The sequence below is a fragment of the Podarcis liolepis genome (assembly GCF_965112155.1).
Source record: "Podarcis liolepis genome assembly, chromosome: 16".
In the NCBI taxonomy this organism is placed as follows: domain Eukaryota; kingdom Metazoa; phylum Chordata; class Lepidosauria; order Squamata; family Lacertidae; genus Podarcis; species Podarcis liolepis.
This window is the reverse complement of record NC_139567.1, coordinates 42,517,446-42,537,042: the sequence shown is the minus strand read 5'-3', so window position 1 is coordinate 42,537,042 and position 19,597 is coordinate 42,517,446. Positions and strand designations below refer to the sequence as shown.

At 46.7% G+C, this 19,597-nt stretch overlaps 1 protein-coding gene across 3 annotated transcripts in view; it reads right to left on the bottom strand.

Moving 5' to 3' along the window:
- The window catches only part of NCOR1 (nuclear receptor corepressor 1), a 110,305-nt gene that overhangs the window by 49,783 nt on the left and 40,925 nt on the right, over positions 1–19,597 (bottom strand). For 2 of the 3 annotated variants that reach the window (XM_083479686.1, XM_083479688.1), the window contains exons 14-18: positions 19,530–19,584; positions 19,081–19,233; positions 7,506–7,633; positions 4,862–5,079; positions 1,282–1,344 (exon numbers count right to left, since the gene is read on the bottom strand). In XM_083479686.1, coding sequence (XP_083335812.1) covers positions 1,282–1,344; positions 4,862–5,079; positions 7,506–7,633; positions 19,081–19,233; positions 19,530–19,584 — 617 coding nt within the window. The remainder of the gene's footprint in view (positions 1–1,281; positions 1,345–4,861; positions 5,080–7,505; positions 7,634–19,080; positions 19,234–19,529; positions 19,585–19,597) is intronic. The other variant, XM_083479687.1, reaches the window with a different exon arrangement.

Sequence of the window (19,597 nt, the reverse complement as noted above, 5' to 3'; positions counted from 1 at the left end):
GGGACCCTTTCAGGTGGAGGTGCCAGCAAGCGAACAACAAGAGCAGGTGTCCTAAACTGTTTATTATTATTATGGACCCACAATGGTGATTTGTATTATTAGTTTGTGTTATATCCCACTTTTCCTGCATAAAAGAGCTTGAGAGAGGACACATGGCTCTTCCTCTCCTCATTTCCCCCTCACTACATCCTTGTGAGGTAGAGCTTTGGCTGAGAGGCAAGTGGCGGCCGCACCCGGTGAGCTTCACGGCGGAGTGGGGACTCGAATCTAGCCTGACACCCTAACCACTACGCCACACTGCCTCTCTCCAACTCGACCGGCGTGTTTTTAACGTTCCCCTTCCCACACAGGACCCAAACCTCTCTCTTCACCCACATATAAGTATCCGGAAGAACTCAACTCTGGTATCTGATGACAAGGGAGTTCCCACTTTATACGACTCAGAACATTTAAGCCGATTTAAACCTCAAAGGTTTGCAAGAAGCGTTCAGAATGGCAATGCTCCCAAGGCCACCACGGTGTGTCAACACACAGGTTTTCAGCCCAGGTAATGTCAAGAGGGGCCTTTATTGCTGCAAGGCAACCAGCTTCATAAAACTGAAATGCTGACGCCCAGAACAGCCTAATCTCCTCAGCGTTTTAGAGGGCTAACAAAACACCGTGAGTTGGTTTGGGGAGGAAGATCTTCAGAGACAGTCCCATCGCAGGTCTGATCCCCGTTAACGGACAGCTGCATATTCCTGCACTGCAGGGGGTTGGACTAGATGACCCTCAGGATCCCTTCCTACTCTATCTTTCTATTCTAGTCTGTTTCATCCGGTTCAGGGAATTATTTGAAAATGACAAACTCTGCATTCTGAAGCCAGGTCAGTGGCAGAGCACCCGGCTTTGCCTGAGAAGGTTCCAGGGATCTACAAGCCTCTCTGCATCTCTAGGTAGGGCTGAGTCTGAAACCCTGGAGAGCTGCTGCCCGCCAGTGCTAACAACATTGATCTGAATGGATCAATGGTTTGATTAAAAAATAATAATAATTAAAAAAAATCAAACCATTGATCCATTCAGATCAATGTTGTTAGCACTGGTGGGCAGCAGCTCTCCAGGGTTTCAGTGCTAACAACATTGATCTGAATGGATCAATGGCTTGATTTTATTTTATTTTTTAAAGTTCCTGGCTGTTGCAAAAAGGTTTAACAACACTGAAGAACCTCTTTGCATTGTACAAGACACACTCGCCCAATCTTCAATAGAACACTTCCTTGAAAAAGAAAAGGGTGCTTTTACCTTTTTTCGCAACTTCCATCTCTTCTTCCGTCCAGCGGGATGTCTCCACCGGCTCTGCCGAAGCTGAAACAGAGCAAGGAGAGAGAGAGAGAGAGAGAGAGAGAGAGAGAGAGAGAGAGGCGGGAGAGCCCCGTCAGATGGCGAAAGGGCCAAGACTTGCGGTTTCAGCGTAATCTATTAATCTGTTTACATTAAGGCCTGCTGAGGCCATTCGGGAACCATGCCCACTGACAGCGGGAGAGAGTCGGTTCCTATTACATCAAAAAGCAAGGGGCAGAGAGAGGGAGGAAGAGGAAGAGAGATCCCTTGCGAGAGCCAGTGAAGGGTAGAAAGAGAGAACTCCCCTGCGAGTGCAATCGAAGGGGAGAGAGGGAGGACGTGAGATCCCCTGTGAGTGCAGGGGGGGGGGGGAGAAAAAGAAGGCGCACTGGAGGGGTGCCAGGGTGTGAAAGGAGGTTTTCTCCTTAAGCACCTCTTTATCAAAGAGCCCACGCAAGCCATTTTTGAGTTCGTGAGACGTGACAATCCGCCCGAGACTGGCTGCTGGAACAGGCCCAGCGCTGGGTTCTCGCAAGGGCCCTAAGAATCCAGGAACCTAGATAGACCTGGAAGCTCCATAAGAACGTAAGAAAAGTCCTGCTGGATCAGGACTCCTATAGTGGAGGATGAAGCGTTCAAATCGAGATGTGGGAAATATGGAAACAACGAGGAGGAGCAGGACTAAGATGTGGAGATATGCTTCAGAGATCCAGACCGTGGGGAGCTCCAAGAAAATAATAACGTATTTTAAGACGCACCAGACCATAAAATGCACCTAGTTTTTGGAGGGGGAAAACAAGAGAAAAAAATATTCTGAATCTCAGAAGCCAGAACAGCAAGAGGGATATGGCTTCTGGGATAGCCTCTTGCTGTTCTGGCTTCTGGGATAGCCGCGCAAAGCCTCTCTCGGGCAGGGGGATGACTCCCCTGCCCGGAAGAGGCTGCACGCAGCTAAGGCAAAAGCCAGGACAGGAAGTGGGGCTCTGTTCCGCCTCCCGCTTCACTGAAGGGGTGCTGCGCAGCTCTCCCTCTCTGCGCAGCGACATTTGCTCCATAAGACGCACTCACATTTCCCCTTACCTTTTAGGAGGAAAGAAGTGCGTCTTATGGAGCGAAAAATGCAGTGAATACAATTTGGACTATAGTTTGATCTTTTTTATTTTAATTGAAGTATTATGACTGGATATTTAATTGGAAAATCAATAAAAATGATTTACGTAAAAAAAAAGGACTCCTACAGTGGAGGGGAGAACATAAGGCTGGTAGCCACTGATATTGATGAATTTGTCTAATTCTCTATGAAAGCCAGCTAAGTTGCTATTCACCATTGCCTCCTGGGGGAGGGAGTTCCATAGATTAACTCTGTGCTGCATGAAGAAGGGCTTTCTTCCTGAATCTTCCAGCATTCGGCTTAATCGAATTACACCACTTTGGGTCACTGATTTTTTACACAAACCCAACTTACGACAATAGGAAGCTTAAGCACGTTTGGGGGGGGGGGTTGCATAGGAAAGGGAGTCTGTGATTTATTTCCCTTCCGATTTACATATATTTATAAGCCAGAATCCTTCCAATATAGCTAAGAAGAGATCCCACAAAATGACAACATATTTATAATGGACTTGATTTTCAATACTGACGGCTGCCTGGATTCTTCTCGTCTCTTTACAGACAAATAAATGGGCGACCTCCTGAGCAGAGAATGACAGGGCGTCATCCATTTTCTTTGAGGGAAATAAGTGCGGAGAGCTTTTATTCGCTACGGGGAGCCACGGACCGGAATCAACAGTCCCGAGGCCATTGTAAAGAGGGAAGTATTCACTGAATTTCTTAAGCGCATCAAGGCCACCGACACCACGTCTCCACAGATGGAGTGACCTCGTTCACTTTTTTTTACTGGCCTGCTGTTCTTAAAATTAGGACAAGGCAGACAAGGCAGACCCTCACGCATAAAATAAAACTTTCAGAGCACATCTGCATGGAAAGCATTTAGACAATGAAGGAAGCAAAGTGGGGAGAGGCATTTTAAAATAACTTTTGTCTGTCGCTATCTGAAGGTCTGAGTTCTGTTTCTCTTAACTTACAGTTAGGGAGGTGAATTATTTTCTTAGTTTTTTCATTTTGAGCTTATTTATTGCATTTATATTCTACCTTTCCCCAGCCCCAGGAGCTCAAGGTGGTGTACAAAGTTCTCCACCACCAACACCCATATTATCCCCACAACTCTGAGGTAGGGAAGGCTGAGAGAGGCAGCTTTGTGGCTGAGCAAGGATGTGAATCCTGGTGCCCCAAGTCCTAGTTCAACACTCTCTAACTGCTGTGCCATTAATCATTTTTGTATTATGGGGGGGAGGCACTATGGAGCTCAGTGGTTCAGAGCGCTTGCTTTGCATGAAGAATGTTCCAGGCTCAATCCCCACCACCTCCAGGTAAAAAAAGAGAATGAGATGCTTCCTTGTGTGAGACTCTGGAGCACTGCTGCCAGCCAGAGCAGACAGTATTGTGCTAGATGAGCAAAGAGTCTGACCTGGCAGAAAACAGTCTCCTCTGTTGCCAAGGGAGGGGCCATAAGGAGCTGACACAGTCAGATGGACAGGGTACAAATAATAAAATTATTATTGTTGTTGTTGTTTAGTTCAATGCAGTTTCAGTCCCCAATAGCAACCCCAGGTAAGGCTGTGGGAGAGACTCCCAGCCCCAAACCCTGAAAAGTAGTTGCTAAAAGGACAAATTTTGGGTTCGGTATTTACACCGGTTTCTTATTCTTATTCTTAAAACGTGTTGCTTGTTTTATCTTGCCTAAGGTCACCCACCCACCCACCGACCAACAAAACCCACACGGATGCATTAAAACCAAGCAGGGGAAAATACATTAAAAACATCCCGCCCCCTTCTAAAAGGCCGCTCACCCTGTTCTGAACAAAGGGCTGGTTTAAACAGAGGAAGCTGCCTCTTGCAGAGTCAGACTGTTGGCCCCTCTAGCTCAGTGTTGTTGGGCACTGGGCGGCAGCAGCTGGCCAGTCCTGCCGCAGATCGAACCCAGGAATGTCTACCTGCAAAGCAAGGGGCTCTGCCGCTTCCACAATGAGTGGCAAATTTCCTTTCGTTTTGCGCTCGGAAGGGAGAACAGTTCCTTAGCAGAGCACTTAGGCATTTGGGGGCATTTTGTTAGCTGAATCCAAGACCGGTGAAAACATAGTGCCTTCCATTGCACTTAAGGGCAGGAGGCTAACATGGCAGGTACAGAGCAGACCACATTTTAGGGAAGCTTTTAATGTTTGATGTATTACGGTATTTTAATATTTTGTTGGAAGTCACCCAGAGTGGCTGGGGAAGCCCAACCAGTTGGGCGGGGTATAAATAAATTATTATTATTATTATTATTATTATTATTATTATTATTATTATGGCACTCGCAGGTCCGCCCACTCCCCGCCCCTCAGCATCTGCCGCCTGAGGCAGCTGCCTCACTCTGCCTCATCACAGGGCTGGCCCTGCCCTTCCTGCTGGCCTACAACTGTTTTGCGGGGCGTCTACTCACAAGGTTCTGGCGGCGGGGGCAGTGGCGGCGGAGGCTCTTCGGTGGCAGCAGCCGCCGCGGCATTAGCCGCCGCGGCCTCGTTGGTCATCGACCTGGTGATCCGGCCCTTCCGCCGGCCCTGGCTGTTGGCCGTCTTCCGGCCTCGCGGGGCCACCTGCTCCCTTTCCTCAGGCTCTTCGGGAACAACTTCAACCTTGTCCTTCTCTTTGATATTCTCCCTGAGAGGGGAAAAGAAAGGGGGCGAGAGGAATGAAGCCCAGAACTGTGAAGCGACTGCATGGAAGACGGGGGTCCCTTCTCCCCTCAAAGTGCCAATGAATGCCTCCAAGGCGGCTGCCATTTTACAGGGGGGAATCAATTTATTATTTTATTTCACACAATTGATATACAGCTGGACTGTAAAAACAACACCAACACCCTCCTCAAAGGGGTTAATGTTAATAATTATTATTTAATTTCCACGATGGCTAACTGGTGTCAGTTTCTAACTTTTTAAAGGTCTTTCTTGGTATAGTTTGATGTTTGTACTGCTGCAAACGACATATATACCAATGACACAGTGGTATACAACTACTTTTATAAAGATGTTTTTCATAAAATAGATAAATGAGTCATTCATTGCCTTTTACCTACGTCTCAAGGCAAGTTACAAACAGACCACAGGAAAAGCTGAAGAGTTTTAAGCACAGAACAGTGGTACCTCTGGTTGCAAACGGGATCCGTTCCAGAGCCCCGTTCGCAACCTGAAGAGAACGCAACCCGCGTCTGCGCATGCGCGGGTCGCAATTCGCTGCTTCTGCGCATGACGTCATTTTGCGTGTCTGTGCATGCGCAAGTGCGAAACCTGGAAGCAACCCTTTCCGGTACTTCCGGGTCACCGCAGGATGCAACCTGAAAAGCCGTAACCTGAAGCTAATGTAAGAAGAGGTCTGATTGTAGAGGGAGGAGGGGAAAGACAGACAAACAGAACCAAGGTTCAATTATGCATCTTGATTGCATAACTAAAGGAGAGCTCTTGCACAACAAGCCAGTTTCCTGCCATTCTGTTTGCACTACCCTTGACCCTGCGGTCTCACCTCCTGGTAAAAGGAAGCAACATGGCCGGCCAGAGGTCAGGGAAGCAGCCCTGTCCCAGTGCCTGCTGCTTCTTGGGCTCTAAGCAGCCAACATGAGCAACAGTCGGGAACAATGGGGGCCGCAGGAAATTTAATGGGTGCGAGTAGTCGTTAGAGGTGGCAAACATCAGCTGCAAGCAGAGATGTGCACAACCTCGTGGCCCTCCGTCCAGAATTGAGAGGGGAGAAGGGAAGTGGACTCTGGTCTGCTAGGCAGCAGCTAAAGCACAGGAAGATAAGGTCAGGCCAACACCAGTGTCGAAGCAATAATTCTTCAACATCAGCTTCGTTGGACTGGTCATGTTGTGTGGATGCCCGATGATTGTCTTCCAAAGCAACTACGCTATTCTGAATTTAAAAATGGAAAGCGTAAAGAGCCCACGCAAAACATTTTGAGTTCGTGAGACTGAAAATCCGTACGAAACTGACTGCTGGAACAAGCCCAGCATTGGGTTCTCGCAAGGGCCAAAGAGAGAGAGAGAGAGAACTCCTCTGCGAGTGCAAGTAGAGAAGAAAAAGAAGGCACACTGGAGGGGTGCCAGGGTGTGAAAGGAGGTTTTCTCCTTAAGCACCTCTTTACGCCCTCAACAAACTACAGCTCCCAGGATTCTTTGGGGAAGCCACGACAGTTTAACGGGGCATCAAAGTGCTTTAACTGTAAAGGTTGTGCGGATGCCTGATTATCGTCTTCCAAAGCAACTCCTCTATTCCAAACTTAAAAATGGAAAGCATAATGCTGGTGGTCAACAAAAGAGGTTCAAATACTCTCTCAAGGCAAATCTTTAAAAATGTAGTATAAACACTGACAACTGGGAAACACTGGCCTGCGAGTACTCCAGTTGGAGAGCAGCCTTTGCCCAAGGTGTCATGGGCTTTGAAGACACTCAAACTCAGGACGCAAGGGAGAAACGTGCTAGGAGGAAGGCACGCTTGGCAAATCCACACCGTGATCAGCTCCAGTAAGGAAACCAATGTCCCCACTGTGGAAGGACGTGTGGATCCAGAATTGGCCTCCACAGTCACTTACGGACTCATTGCTAAAACCGTGTTTATGGAAGACAATCTTACTCGGCTATGAGGGATCGCCAAAGAAGAAGTCCAGCATCCTGATCTCACAGCCACCACCCAGATGCCTGTGGGAAAGCAGTAAGCGGGATCTGAGCACGAGAGGACTCTCCCCTCCTGGCGTTTCCAGCAGCTGATATTCAGAAACCTTGCTTACGCTGACTGCGGAGGCAGAGCAGAGCCATCCTGGTGAATTTGCCTAATTCTGTTTCTGAGCCTTCTAAGTTGGTGGCCATCACTGCCTCTTGTGGCAGAGAGTTCCACAGATGGATAGGATAGGAAACATGGGCCACCGCCACCCGGATGTTGTTCACCTCCATCTCCTGCATGGCTGACAGGCAGGGGTGGCAGGAGTTGTGGTTTGACACCGTCCGGCAGGCACCTAAACTGGCTTCCCCCTGCCCGCTCCCCCCTCCGCCGCCGCCCCTTGGTGCAGAGCTAGGGCTTCTCGCGACACGACTCACTTGGATTCTTCCTTCTCGTCCTTTTCCACTTCATCTCTTTTCTCTTCCTCTTTTTTCTCAGTTTTCTCGGCCTTCTCCTCCTCTATTTTTTCCTCGACTTTTTCTTCTTGAGAAGGACGTGGGATTTGCTGAAATGGAAGGAATCGGAATTACACAACGGGGCTACAGCCAGCAGCAGTGGCAGGATCGGGTCTGGGAGATCGCAAGCGCCCGAGCTAAAATCTTGGGGATGGGAATTCTCCTGGCGCCCCCCACCCCACAAATCAGAGATGTAACCGCATGTTCACTTACACCAGGCATTTGAGAAAGAAAGAGGAGAATGAATGAGAACTGGGACCATCCTGTGAAATATTCCCAACATGAGGAAACCTCACAAATACTGCCACAACAAGAGGGTAGAATTACTCATACAAATCTTAAGATTCCCACGTGAAGTGACATTCACAGCCTGGATGAAAAAGAAGCAACCATCTTCCAAATTTACAAAGGGTTATTTTGCCTAGTCGCCTATAGGCTATTGTTACCCTGGGGCAGAGCTTTCAAAACTTTTCCTGTTGGTGACACACTTTTTATCAATTCGCGACACAGTAATTCAGTTTTGCTAGCAAACCGGAGGTTAAACTAACCCTTTTCCAGCCTCGAGAGAAGCGCGGGGAACATTCACACGAAACACCTGCACACTGTAGCCAACACACTCATCTGACACACAGTTAGGAAAGCTCTGCTCTAGGGGATCTGGAAAGTGGCTAGTTACATGCAGAGCCGGGGATTGAGCTAAATGAAATTTTGGCTTCTGGGTTCCATAAATGAAGAAAAGTATTAACGGTAAGGAGAGGAAAGAGGAGAGTCAACAGTACCCTCTTGAGACACATTCTTGCCCCTCTAGCAGAACAGACTCATACTATAGGCCTAATCTGGCTTCAAAAAGGTGTTGGATTGAAAATAAGTGGTGTTGGTTAAAAGATTAATAAGAATATGTAAATATGAATGACAATGGTGGAAAATATATATTTATATTTAAATATATATATATTTATTATAGGTTAAGATGTTGAGTAAGGATGAATGATAGAGGGTAAGGACTTGCTGAACTAAATATCTGAACTGGAATACAAAAAGGGAGGTGTGAGGAGGTCAAGAAACTAGTGAAAGAGGTATAAGATATGAAAATACCAATCTTTTTTCTGTTTTCTTTTTTTGGTGTTTTTCTTCTTCTTTTTTCTATTTTGTTAACTGTTTTTTATTGTGTACTTCTATGTGTTTTGTTTTGTATTTGCCCATTTTTGTAACTTTTTTTGGTTTTTGTATTTTATGTTTAAATTTTGAAGCTTTTGATTTTTTAATAAATATTATTTTAAAAAACAAAAAAGAGATGTTGTTTGCCTGCAATGGTTTTGGGGGCAGCGTCTCCAGGGCGGGCTAGGAATGTGCCGCTGCCAGTCAGTGCAGACAATATTGGGCCAGATGGACCAATCTGGCATAAGGCAGCTTCTGATACTCTTCATCCAACTGCTCCATTTGGAGGGCTTGGGATCTGCAGGGAGAATGCTCAACCCCCGTGCATAACTAAGCGGAAACCCCAGGATGGGTTGGTGGGCGGGAAGCCATGACAGACCTAAAGGCGTCTGAGGTTTACATTAAGGCAGCCATGTAGCTCTCTGAATGGTGCCCAAAGCAGTGTGATGCAGAGGTCAGTGTTGGACTAGGGCTCAGGAGACCAGGGTTCAAATCTTGGCCATAAAGCTCTCACTGCATGTGACCAATCACTGCCTCTCAGCCTAACCTACCTCACAGGGTTGTCGTGGGGATTAATGGAGGAGGAAGGGAACCATGTACGCCACCTTGAGCTCCTTGGAGGAAAAGGTGGGATATAAATGCAATAAACAAATGCAACAGATAAATTCCAGGTGGGCTGCCACAGAGAATGCCTCTGGACCCACGGGTTTGGCATTGCCGCAGAGAAGATGCCCGACTTAAATGTCTTCCGTCACCCTATATCGGGCATAGGCAAACTCAGCCTGCCAGCTGTTTTGGGACTACAACTCGCATCATCCCTGACCACTGGTCCTGTTAGCTAGGGATGGTGGGAGTTGTAGTCCCAAAACATCTGGAGGGCTGAGTTTGCCTACGCCTGCCCTATATGATACCACTTTAGGCAGATCTTTGATTTTTCTCTTTCAGAGGTGGATCTTTGATTTCTCTCTCCCTGACTACATACTTCCCATACACACAGCGCAACCTTTTAAAATTCCCCCATCGGTTTCCTGTATGGCATGGCCAGCTGTTATTCAAAAAAGGCCAACATGACCCTAAGCCCAGCACCTGGCCACAGAACGCAGATCCTGCCCAGTCTCCCCCCCCCCAAACCAGGCGCTGTCAAACTCTCATCAACTCCAGCCAATACGGTCAATGGTCAGAATGATGCAAGTTGCATTCCAAAGTATCTGGAGGGCAAGAGGGCGAGAAGAAGGCTGCTCTAGCCATTTCCTTCTATGTGGCCTCTCTCTCTCTGCCCCCACTCTAGGAATCAACTCTACCACTTTGGCCCAGGGGCAAGGAAACGGTGGTCTCCTGCATGTTGCCGAACTACAACTCCCATCATCCCTGACTGTTGGTAAACGTTGCCTTGGGGTTGATGGGAGTTGGGAGTCTGGCCACATTTGCAGGAGGGCCACAGCCTCCCCGACCCCTGGATGAGAGGCACGGGCTCCAACCAGGGAGACCCACCTCCCTGGCTTGGCGCCTGAGTCCATCTCAAGGCTGCTCATCCCTTCTTGAGCTATCCTACCTCGCTGGGTTGCTGTGAGGGGCGAAGCACAAGGGGAGAACGAGGCAAACTCAGTTTACACACTATGCTGGCTTCCTTTGAGGATAGGATATAAGAAGTGACGGCCTTAAATCAATCGCTGGGCGAAGCCTTTTCGGGGGGGGGACAGGGGGGAGGGAGGGAGAAGTACTCTTCATTGTGATTGCAAGAAGTTTTGTAAGGAGGATTGGGCGAAATATTGCAATGAAGACTATGAAGGGAGTTATTAGTTAAATAACCAAAGTAATAGAGAAATTAAGAAATGTAGATAAAGTGATAAAGGTTGAAAAATGTAGCCGATGGAAAACATTGTATAAGATAAGAAAATATGTTAAATGACTGTTGGGAATGATATGTTAAAAAAATTATATATATATATATGTGCTGTATATATATTTTAAAAAATATCATTTCCAACAGTCATTTAACATATTTTCTTATCTTATAGAAGAGTACTTCTCTTTATATATATATATATATATATATATATATATATATATATATATATATACACACACACACACACACACACACACACATATGTGTGTTTGTGTGTATATATTATAAAGAGAAGTACTCTTCATTGCAACTTAGGTCTTTCCCTTCATACGCACTCAGAGAGAACAGCCTCAGTCGCTGGAAGTCAGCTGTTCCGATTCTAAAACACTCAAGGAATATTTAGAGAGAGCAGTGGGTTGAGTGTGTGCATGGCAGAAACCGGGTTGTGTTTCTGGTGCGCAAGAAGACCCCGGAAAACGTCCTGGCCTGCGTGGTCTATTCAGAAGAGTCCGAAGGCTTTGCCAACATAAATAGTCACACAGTGCCCCCAGATGTGCCAGGGAACACACATACTCAAGCAAAGAGGAGGAGGGGGGTTGTTTACTAAATTTAAGAGAGAAGCAAACTCTAGCAGAAAGCATCTCGCTTTGCAGGCCCGGGACAGGGCAGCTGGAGGAATGAGACACAGCGTTCCTGACTCCTGCCGAAGGGAGGTTTGGTGCCGCTGCCAGAAGCTTCCAAATCAACAAAGCAGGTGGTTAAAACAGGCCCCCATCAGCTGCAATGAGGGGCGGTTTTGGGACCGTGAGGGGCAGGTTGAGCTGGAGGGGAACAAGGAAGGCGGATCAAACCCATGGGTTAAATTATATATAGGACTAGGGCCTGGGAAAGATCGCGGTTCGAATCTCCACTCAGCCACGAAGCTCCCTGGCTGGTTCTGGGCCAGTCACACTGCCTCTCTCAGCCTAAGCTACCTCGCAGGGTCGTTGTGGGGATGAAATGGGGAGGGGGAGAACCATGAACACCACCTTGAGATCCTTAGGAGAAAAAGGTGGGATAGAAACGCAATACATAAATATTCTGGCAGACCTGCTGGGGAGAGGAGGGGTGTGTGTAAAGGAACAGAGCAGATCAGGCCCTCCTTTGTGGGTGCTGGGGGAGTTGGGCAAAATTTTGCATCTCCAACCAGGCGCCAAAATGCCTTGGAGGCTGACCCCAATTTGGAAAAGAAAAGGGGAGTTAAGAGACAGGTGTAAGAAAAAGGCTGTATATTAAATGATTGTTTCTAAAGGATCGTTTTTTAAATATATATATATATTTTTTAAATCGCACATGCAGGCTACTTAATAATTTCCAAAACGACAGCAACAACAAAACCTTCCTTAAGCCTGAGCAACAGATATCTTTATCACAGTTAAGGTGGAGGCAGGGGGAGAAAAGCCCCAAAGTTATTTTTAGAGTGAAAATGAGATTACCTTTGAAACGCTTTAAAACTCAAAGGGACGCTCTTAAAAACACATGCACACAGTAGACCCCACAAGCCTTGCTCAGTTAATGTTTAGGGCATTAACTGGTTATCCCAAGTGTTTCTTTAACAAGGTTTAAATAAAAAAAAACAGGGGGGTGTCCTTTGCCACACTCCCACCTTTCACCAAGTCACAGCAGCCCTAGATGTAAAGGGTTAACTTTACAGAGTCACGGGGGGGGGGGGAGTCCCTTCTCTTTCCCCCCCACCCTGCACAGCAACACACAAAAATTAGACAGAGCTAATCACCCGCTTCCTAATTTTAAACCTCTTGCCCCCCCCGCCCCCCCCCCCGTTTTAAAAATAAACCGGCTAACGAGATTTTAAAAGTCGGCTTATCCGGCGGATGGAAGAGAAGAAAAGGCAAGTTCTGGGAACACAAACCTTCGGTCGGCTGAGGCTTCGCGGTTCGACGTACCTGCATGCTTGACTCTTGCTTAAAAATAAAAAGGTTTTTGGTTTTGGTTTTTTTTAATTATCCACAGCCCGGAGAAGGGAGATACCGGTCTGTGTTAGGCGTGGGGGTCAAAGGAAAAAAAAAAATCGGGCCAAGTTTCCAACGGCTCAAATGACATGGGGGGGAGGCAAACTTGTCGGCAGCGCCTCCCCCCTAAATTTGGAGGGGAAGACTGCCCAACTTTTAGATTCCAGGGGGAAAGGGGAAGAAGAATGAAAGAAAGAGAGAGAGAATCTCACGGTGTCATCCTGGTCACTTTAAAAAAAAAACACAGAAAAAGCAAAGCACCTAAGCAGGGAGGAGAGCTGGCTGGCCACACATGCCAGCTTCTAATCTCGACCGGGGTCACACGAGGTAATCCCTGCGCCGAGCGCAGCCTTGATTGGCCGTCACAGGAGAACCAGGCGTTTCTGTCTAGTCAGATCGCCCGGCTGAACCAGCTGCTGCAAGGAAGGACACGCGTGTGGAGGGGGGGGGGGAGGGAGGGGAGGGGGGCCGGTCCACGAGGGACGGCGGCTCGTGCTGGGAACTGTGTCAACTAGGGACAGCACGGAAGGGTCTCCCCCCCCCTCCCCAGGCCGGTTGAGCGGCAGATCAAGCACTCCAAAAAAGGATGCAAAAGAAAAACGGAGAGGAGAACCCGAGGTTGCGTTTCCTCCTCTGCACATCTGGAGGCCGGGCCCAGGATTTTAAACTGATTTCAGCCTCTGGACGTCTGAATGTCGCAAGCGCAGAGCAGGGCGATTCCCAAGGATTTATCAGCCAAAACCACGACTGTCGACTTGTCAGGGCTTCAGTCCCTGTTTCTATGTTTTTAATACTCTTTCACAGTGCTTTTTTTTCTAAAAAAAAAATGTTTAGGGGTACTCTCATTTTGGCTCAGGAAAATCACCATTTTATAGTTCAAATCGGGGGAAATAAACACAGTAAATGGACAAAAGTACAAAGATTCACAAAATTTTTAGGGGTATGTGTAATCCTGCGTCTCCCCATATAAAAAGCACTTCTCTTTCCTGTTAACTGCCTTGAGATGGTGGTTTAGAAGGCAATCCGTAAATCAATGAAGATAGTTACTTGGATGCAGCAACAGCTACCTGTCTTTTGGTCTTTGCATATTGTCAATCTGCCTTATCTATATATTACTGCATGGATATTATTTGCCCACCCTTCAAGCCTCCTGGGGCGGGTTACAAAACTTTAAACACAATATTTAAAATGGTTTAGAACAACTTAAAATCACAGAGAGAAGGTTGGTCCTAAAAATAGAAACCTCAAGTGCCAAAGGCCAGGATAAAGACTGCGTCTTCAGCATTCACTGGAAACTGTATAATGAAGGCGTCAGATGCACCTCTCTGTGGGGAGGGACTTCCACAACTTAGGGGCTGCCACCGAGAAGGCCCTACCCCAGGGATGCTGCTGGGACACAAGTTTTGGATGTGGTGGAACAAGCAAAATCTTAGCTGCAGAGAAAGAGGAGGCCTTTCAGGTATGTGAGATGAAGCTGTTATAATTAAGTTTTAACCACCCGAAATCTGCTAGCCAATATTATTTTTTTAATGCTTGCCTATTAAATAAATAAAACAATCAAGAGGTCATTTTGAGATCCTGCAGGAAGTGCACAGCGACTTTCCCTTTTTTAAGAAAGGGGACGAATAATGACTCATTGTTAGGAGAGGAAAAGCTGGTGTTTTCATTTTCACTGCCTGCTACGGAAACATACCGGAACCAAAACAGCATCTTTGATATGGAACAGGTGGGACCTTTGCTTTTGCAGATTAAAACAAGACTGTCAATGAGAATAAAAAAACTGGACTCGAGGGAAAGCAAAGCAAGACGTTTGGCAACAACCTGGTTGCAGGAGTTGCCGGAAGGAGGAGTATAAGGAGCCAACTAACTTTCTCAGAGACTCCAACCTGGATTTGTGTAGAGATGACCAACTTCCAAGAGACTGTGCTCTACTCACACAATTAAAAACTCGCAGTGATTTACCCCTTTTGGGGGGATTCAGGTCAAAGTTGTTCTCCCAAAAATATCCTGCAAGGCAGCAGAGGTTTAGGATGAGTCTTCCTTCTCCTAGATGAGCTCCCTTCCCAGTTGGCCGAGCCACGTCTGGCCCTCACTTTCCTCCACAACACATGCAGAAACCGCCTTCTTGGCCACTTGATCCACTATTGATCTCATCCACTCAATCCAGGAGTCAGCAAACTTTTTCAGCAGGGGGCCAGTCCACTGTCCCTCAGACCTTGTGGGGGGCAGGACTATATTTTGAAAAAAATATATGAACGAATTCCTATGCCCCACAAATAACCCAGAGATGCATTTTAAATAAAAGGACACATTCTACTCATTTAAAAACACACTGATTCCCGGACCATCCACGGGCCGGATTTAGAAGGCGACTGGGCCGGATCCGTCTGCCGGGCCTTAGTTTGCCTACCCATGACTCAATCCATCAGAGCCTGTCTTTGAATGCAGGGGAAGCCCCTAACTCACAGAGGGTTTAAGACCCATCAGCTACCCTCACCTGGTTCAGCCGGCCAGTCAAAGCCATTTCCCAGGGTGTGGCTGCTGTCACATGCTGGCAGCTTCTAGGAGCCACAGGTGAGAGGTGAGAGCCAAAGGTGGACAAATGACCCCAGAAGGAGCAGGATGTGTCCCTCCCAAGAGGTGCTACCCCTCCCCTAACACCCCATATATAATGTCCCTCTAAAAGAGGTGGGGAACGTTTATTCAAAAGGGGCGGCACCTTCCATTCTAGGAAATCTCCAGGGGGCCACATACCAGCGGTGGGCAGGGCCAGAGCAACATAAATTCTACCTTTGGTACGCCAGGTGAGTTTCTGCTCACACACACATACCTGAAGACCCCTCTCCCTCTCCTCCATCCAGCCAAGCAAAGGGTTATGGTCAGAATTCAAGAAGAGACATTTCCAGCCCGGAAAAGACACTCAAAGCAGGGTGAGAGGCAGGGGCGATGAGGGCATAGCCTGGGAAAGAGTCCCAAGGGCTGGACAAGAGAGGTTTGGAGGGCCACATCTGACTAATTGCAGCTTAGGTGAGGACCCTCACACACTTTCCCGAGGCGAGACAAGAAGCACCCACTCCACCAAGTGACCCACACCATTAAGAATCCACCAGGGACAGCCCACCCAAGCTTCCACTTTTTTGTCTGCAGTAAAGAATGTGTTGGAGCAGGGTGGATAAAAATCAATGATTTTTTTTTAAATAATTTTTTTATTTAAATCCTTTTTTAAATTTCCAATCAGATTTTTAAAATAAAATGCTTTTGGAGAGAAAATCTTTCTAAAGATAGTTTTCTATTTAAGTTGCATTTTAGTCCAAAGGCTATTCATCAGGAAATAAGGATTTGTTTTAAGTTTTTCATGTGGGCTAAAACTCAGTCTAAGGTTGTTTTTTTTTAAAAAAAAATGTTTAACCACATCAGTTAACAAACATGGATACATATGCTATAATGTTACTGTTTCAGTTAAATAAATTGTTTTAATTGTTATTAAGGAAATGATTATTTTTCTCCTTCTAATAAAGTACAGCAGAAAAGTTGTCCAAATGTAAACAGTTAACTTATTAAACCTCACAATAATTTCATAATTATCCTTCAATGTATTTCTAATAGTATAACCAAGTCAGTAATTTTTTATATAACTGTAAAAACTGCTCTGAAAATTTATTATTCCAAAAATGAAACCTTCATCTGGTTGTAAATATTAAGATTATACCAGCAAGAATGAGTCTTTCTGTAAAAAATAAAAAATAAAAAAAATATTAAATCAAGTCTTACTGACTAGTGATTTAAATCAATTTGATTTAAATCAAATCCACCCTGTGTTGGAGAGTCGAGATCAGGCTTCTATCGACACAACCATTTCCTCACAATTCTCTGCAGGTGGGGAGAATGCAAGCCAGCAAGAAACCCCAAACCTTGTGGCTGAACACACTTCGTCTTCAAATCACTGCTAAAACACCCCTAAAAACATCATCGGGCGATTGACAGCTATTCAGAGATTTCCCGGAGCCCCGAAACAACATATTTTCCACACATTGCCACCTTGGATCCACAACCATGCCCCCCCTCCTGACCTCAAACAATTTCAGCGAAGCTGATGAGTGATCACTGCTCTTCCACACGCGCCTTCAGCCGTAGCTCAGTGGCAGAGCACACACTTTGCCTAAAGAAGTTCCCAGGTTTGAGCCCCTGTGTCTCCAGGTGGGGCTAGGAGAGACCCCCTGCCCTGGAGAGAGCCGCTGCCAGTCAGTGCAGGCAGTACTGAGCTAGGTGGACAAATGTCCAACTCAGTATAAGGCAGATTCCTATGTTCCTTTTAAAATCAGACCTTAATTCAGAACCAAGAGGACTGGAAACTTGACTTTTCCGGAGGAAGAGAGGGGAACCTGCCCCATTGTATATCGGGGTGGGGGGGGTGGAGAGAGTCTCCTCCTTTAAATTCCTGGGAGTTTGCCTTAGCGAGGACTTCACTTGGAAAATCAACATAACTCAGGAGGTCAGAAAGGCCCAACAGAGACTCCATTTCCTCAGGGTCTTCCAAGGAATGTTAAACAACAGCTGATGAACTCCTTTTACCAGTCCACAAGAGAAAGTGCCCTTTCATATTGTATCACAGTGTGGTATGCTGGCCTGACAGCCACAGACAGAAAGTCTCTACAGAGGGTGGGGAATACAGCCCATGATAACATGGGCTGTCCCTTGAGTCCGCTAGATGATATCGCAAGGGATCGTTGCCTTAGAAGAGCGAGAAAAATTCTCAGGGATGACTCACACCCCGGCCATCACCTCTTTCATCTGCTACCCCCGGGCAGGAAATATAGAAGTATAATCAGCCGTACCAACAGGCTAAAAAATAGCTTCTATCCGTGGGCTGTTAGGCTGTTGAACAGAAAAGAACATAGCGAAATTGACTTGCAAGGTAGTGTGTTGTTCGACAAGAGATTGAGTGTTTGCGGGGGGGGGGAGGCTCAGTTAATTTCATTGTATACAGGTTGTACAATGACAATAAAGGTATTATTATTATTATTATTATTATTATTATACCTCAGGTTAAGAACTTAATTTGTTCTGGAGGTCCGTTCTTAACCTGAAACTGTTCTTAACCTGAGGTACCACTTTAGTTAATGGGGCCTCCCGCTGCCCCGCAATTTCTGTTCTCATCCTGAAGCAAAGTTCTTAACCCGAGATACTATTTCTGGGCTAGCAGAGTCTGTAACCTGAAGCGTCTGTAACCCGAGGTACCACTGTATTATTATTTTTAGGAGCCACAGTACACAGCTTCCATCCCCAGAATCTCCAGGTGGGGTTGGGAGAAACCCACATGGGACCACAGAATTGTAGAGTTGGAACAAGAATCGCTTAGCCCAACCCCTCTGCAATGCAGAAACTTTTGCCCCGACGACGTGATTATCGAATCCACAACCCTGGTTAAGAGTCTCACGCTCTGTGAACTGTCTGAAACCGCAGAGCGCCTCTGCCGGTCACTGTGTAGACAATCTTGAGCTTGGCTTGTACACGGCCATTTCCTATGTCCCTGTTGATTTCATCCCTGAAAGAGCCGGAGGGAAACCAGATTGGGTAAAGGCCAGCCAGAAAGTGTTCCTTGGAAAGTTAACGGGTCAGATCCATTGACTCCTTGTTCTCGCCACCGATATACAAGCAGAAACATCATCCCAAGAGGATGGGGTGGGGGGAAGAATTACTGGGACTCTGTGTTCCAGCCTGTGTCACATCAGATAAGCAGAGGGGAATTCCAAAAAGATTCCCAGGTCCCAAATGGTTGGGGGAAAGGAGGAACAGGAGGGAGAATTTACTGGCCAATGCCTGGTACTTAGAAGACGAAGTGTGTATGTTTGTAAGAATATAAGAGGGGTGAGCGCGTTGTGCATGTCAGAACTTAAGAGCCCTATAGCTGGATCAGGCCAGCGGCCCGTCTAGTCCTGCATTCTGTTCTCACATTGGCTCATCAGATGCTTCCATGAAGCCCCCAAGCAGGGCAAGGAGACCAACAGCCCTGTGGTGCTGCTGCACTCGTCATTTGGTAACTGGAGGTAGACTGCCCTGGCACGCAGAGGCTCAGTTTGGCTATCCCGTTGTTGATGAGGTTAGCCTCCAAAACGGGATAAGGAGAGTCCTGCTAGATCAGGGCCAAAGACTCATAAGTCCAGTATCCTTTGACACAAACACACACAAGCCAAGCAGACACCCCTAGGGAACCCACAGGAAGGAAGGGCAAGGGCATCTCTCGCTGTGTGTGTGTGTGTGTGTGTGTGTGTGAGAGAGAGAGAGAGAGAGAGAGAGAGAGAGATATCTTTTTTCTTTGTACAACAGTGAAGTCTCCATTTTTGCCGAAACCCTTTGCCCAAGCCATCAGTACATTTGGGGTGGGGAAAACTTCTTTCAAAACAGCGCCCCACAAAACTTTGCATAGAAAATTACATATATATATATATAATTTGTAAGATAATAATAATTTTAAAATTGCCTTTTTCAGTCGTGAGAAAACGAGCGGGTCGCAACACTCAACGCAACGCACCTGGTTCCTTCCCCGCCGCTTGCCATAGTTCCTTCGCACAAGGGCCTTGTAGTTCTCATTTTTCTTGGTCAAATAATAATACAAGACACAGTCTGGAACATTCTGAAATGGAAAGATTTATTACTTACAGACCCTCAGTGGGATACGCCATGTAAATGCTCTCACTGTCAATTGTGCAGACCCAGGCTTAGAAGTGAGGGAATTACATGAGCCTGGGTCACACATAACGCTACACACCGCAGGTGCCTTTAGCCAAAGTGTGGCTTGTGTGAATATTTGCTGTAGAGAATTTTACTCAGGCATAGTTTGTAAGTGCAAACCACTTAAGAAGCCATCTTGAGAATTAAGTGGACATTCCATCACACAAAAAACCCAAAACCAAAAACGAAACGTCTCACCTTTCTTTCTAAGTAGGAAGCAATTAGGCCAAAGTTCTTAGGATGCTGGACAAATCTGATGGGGAGGA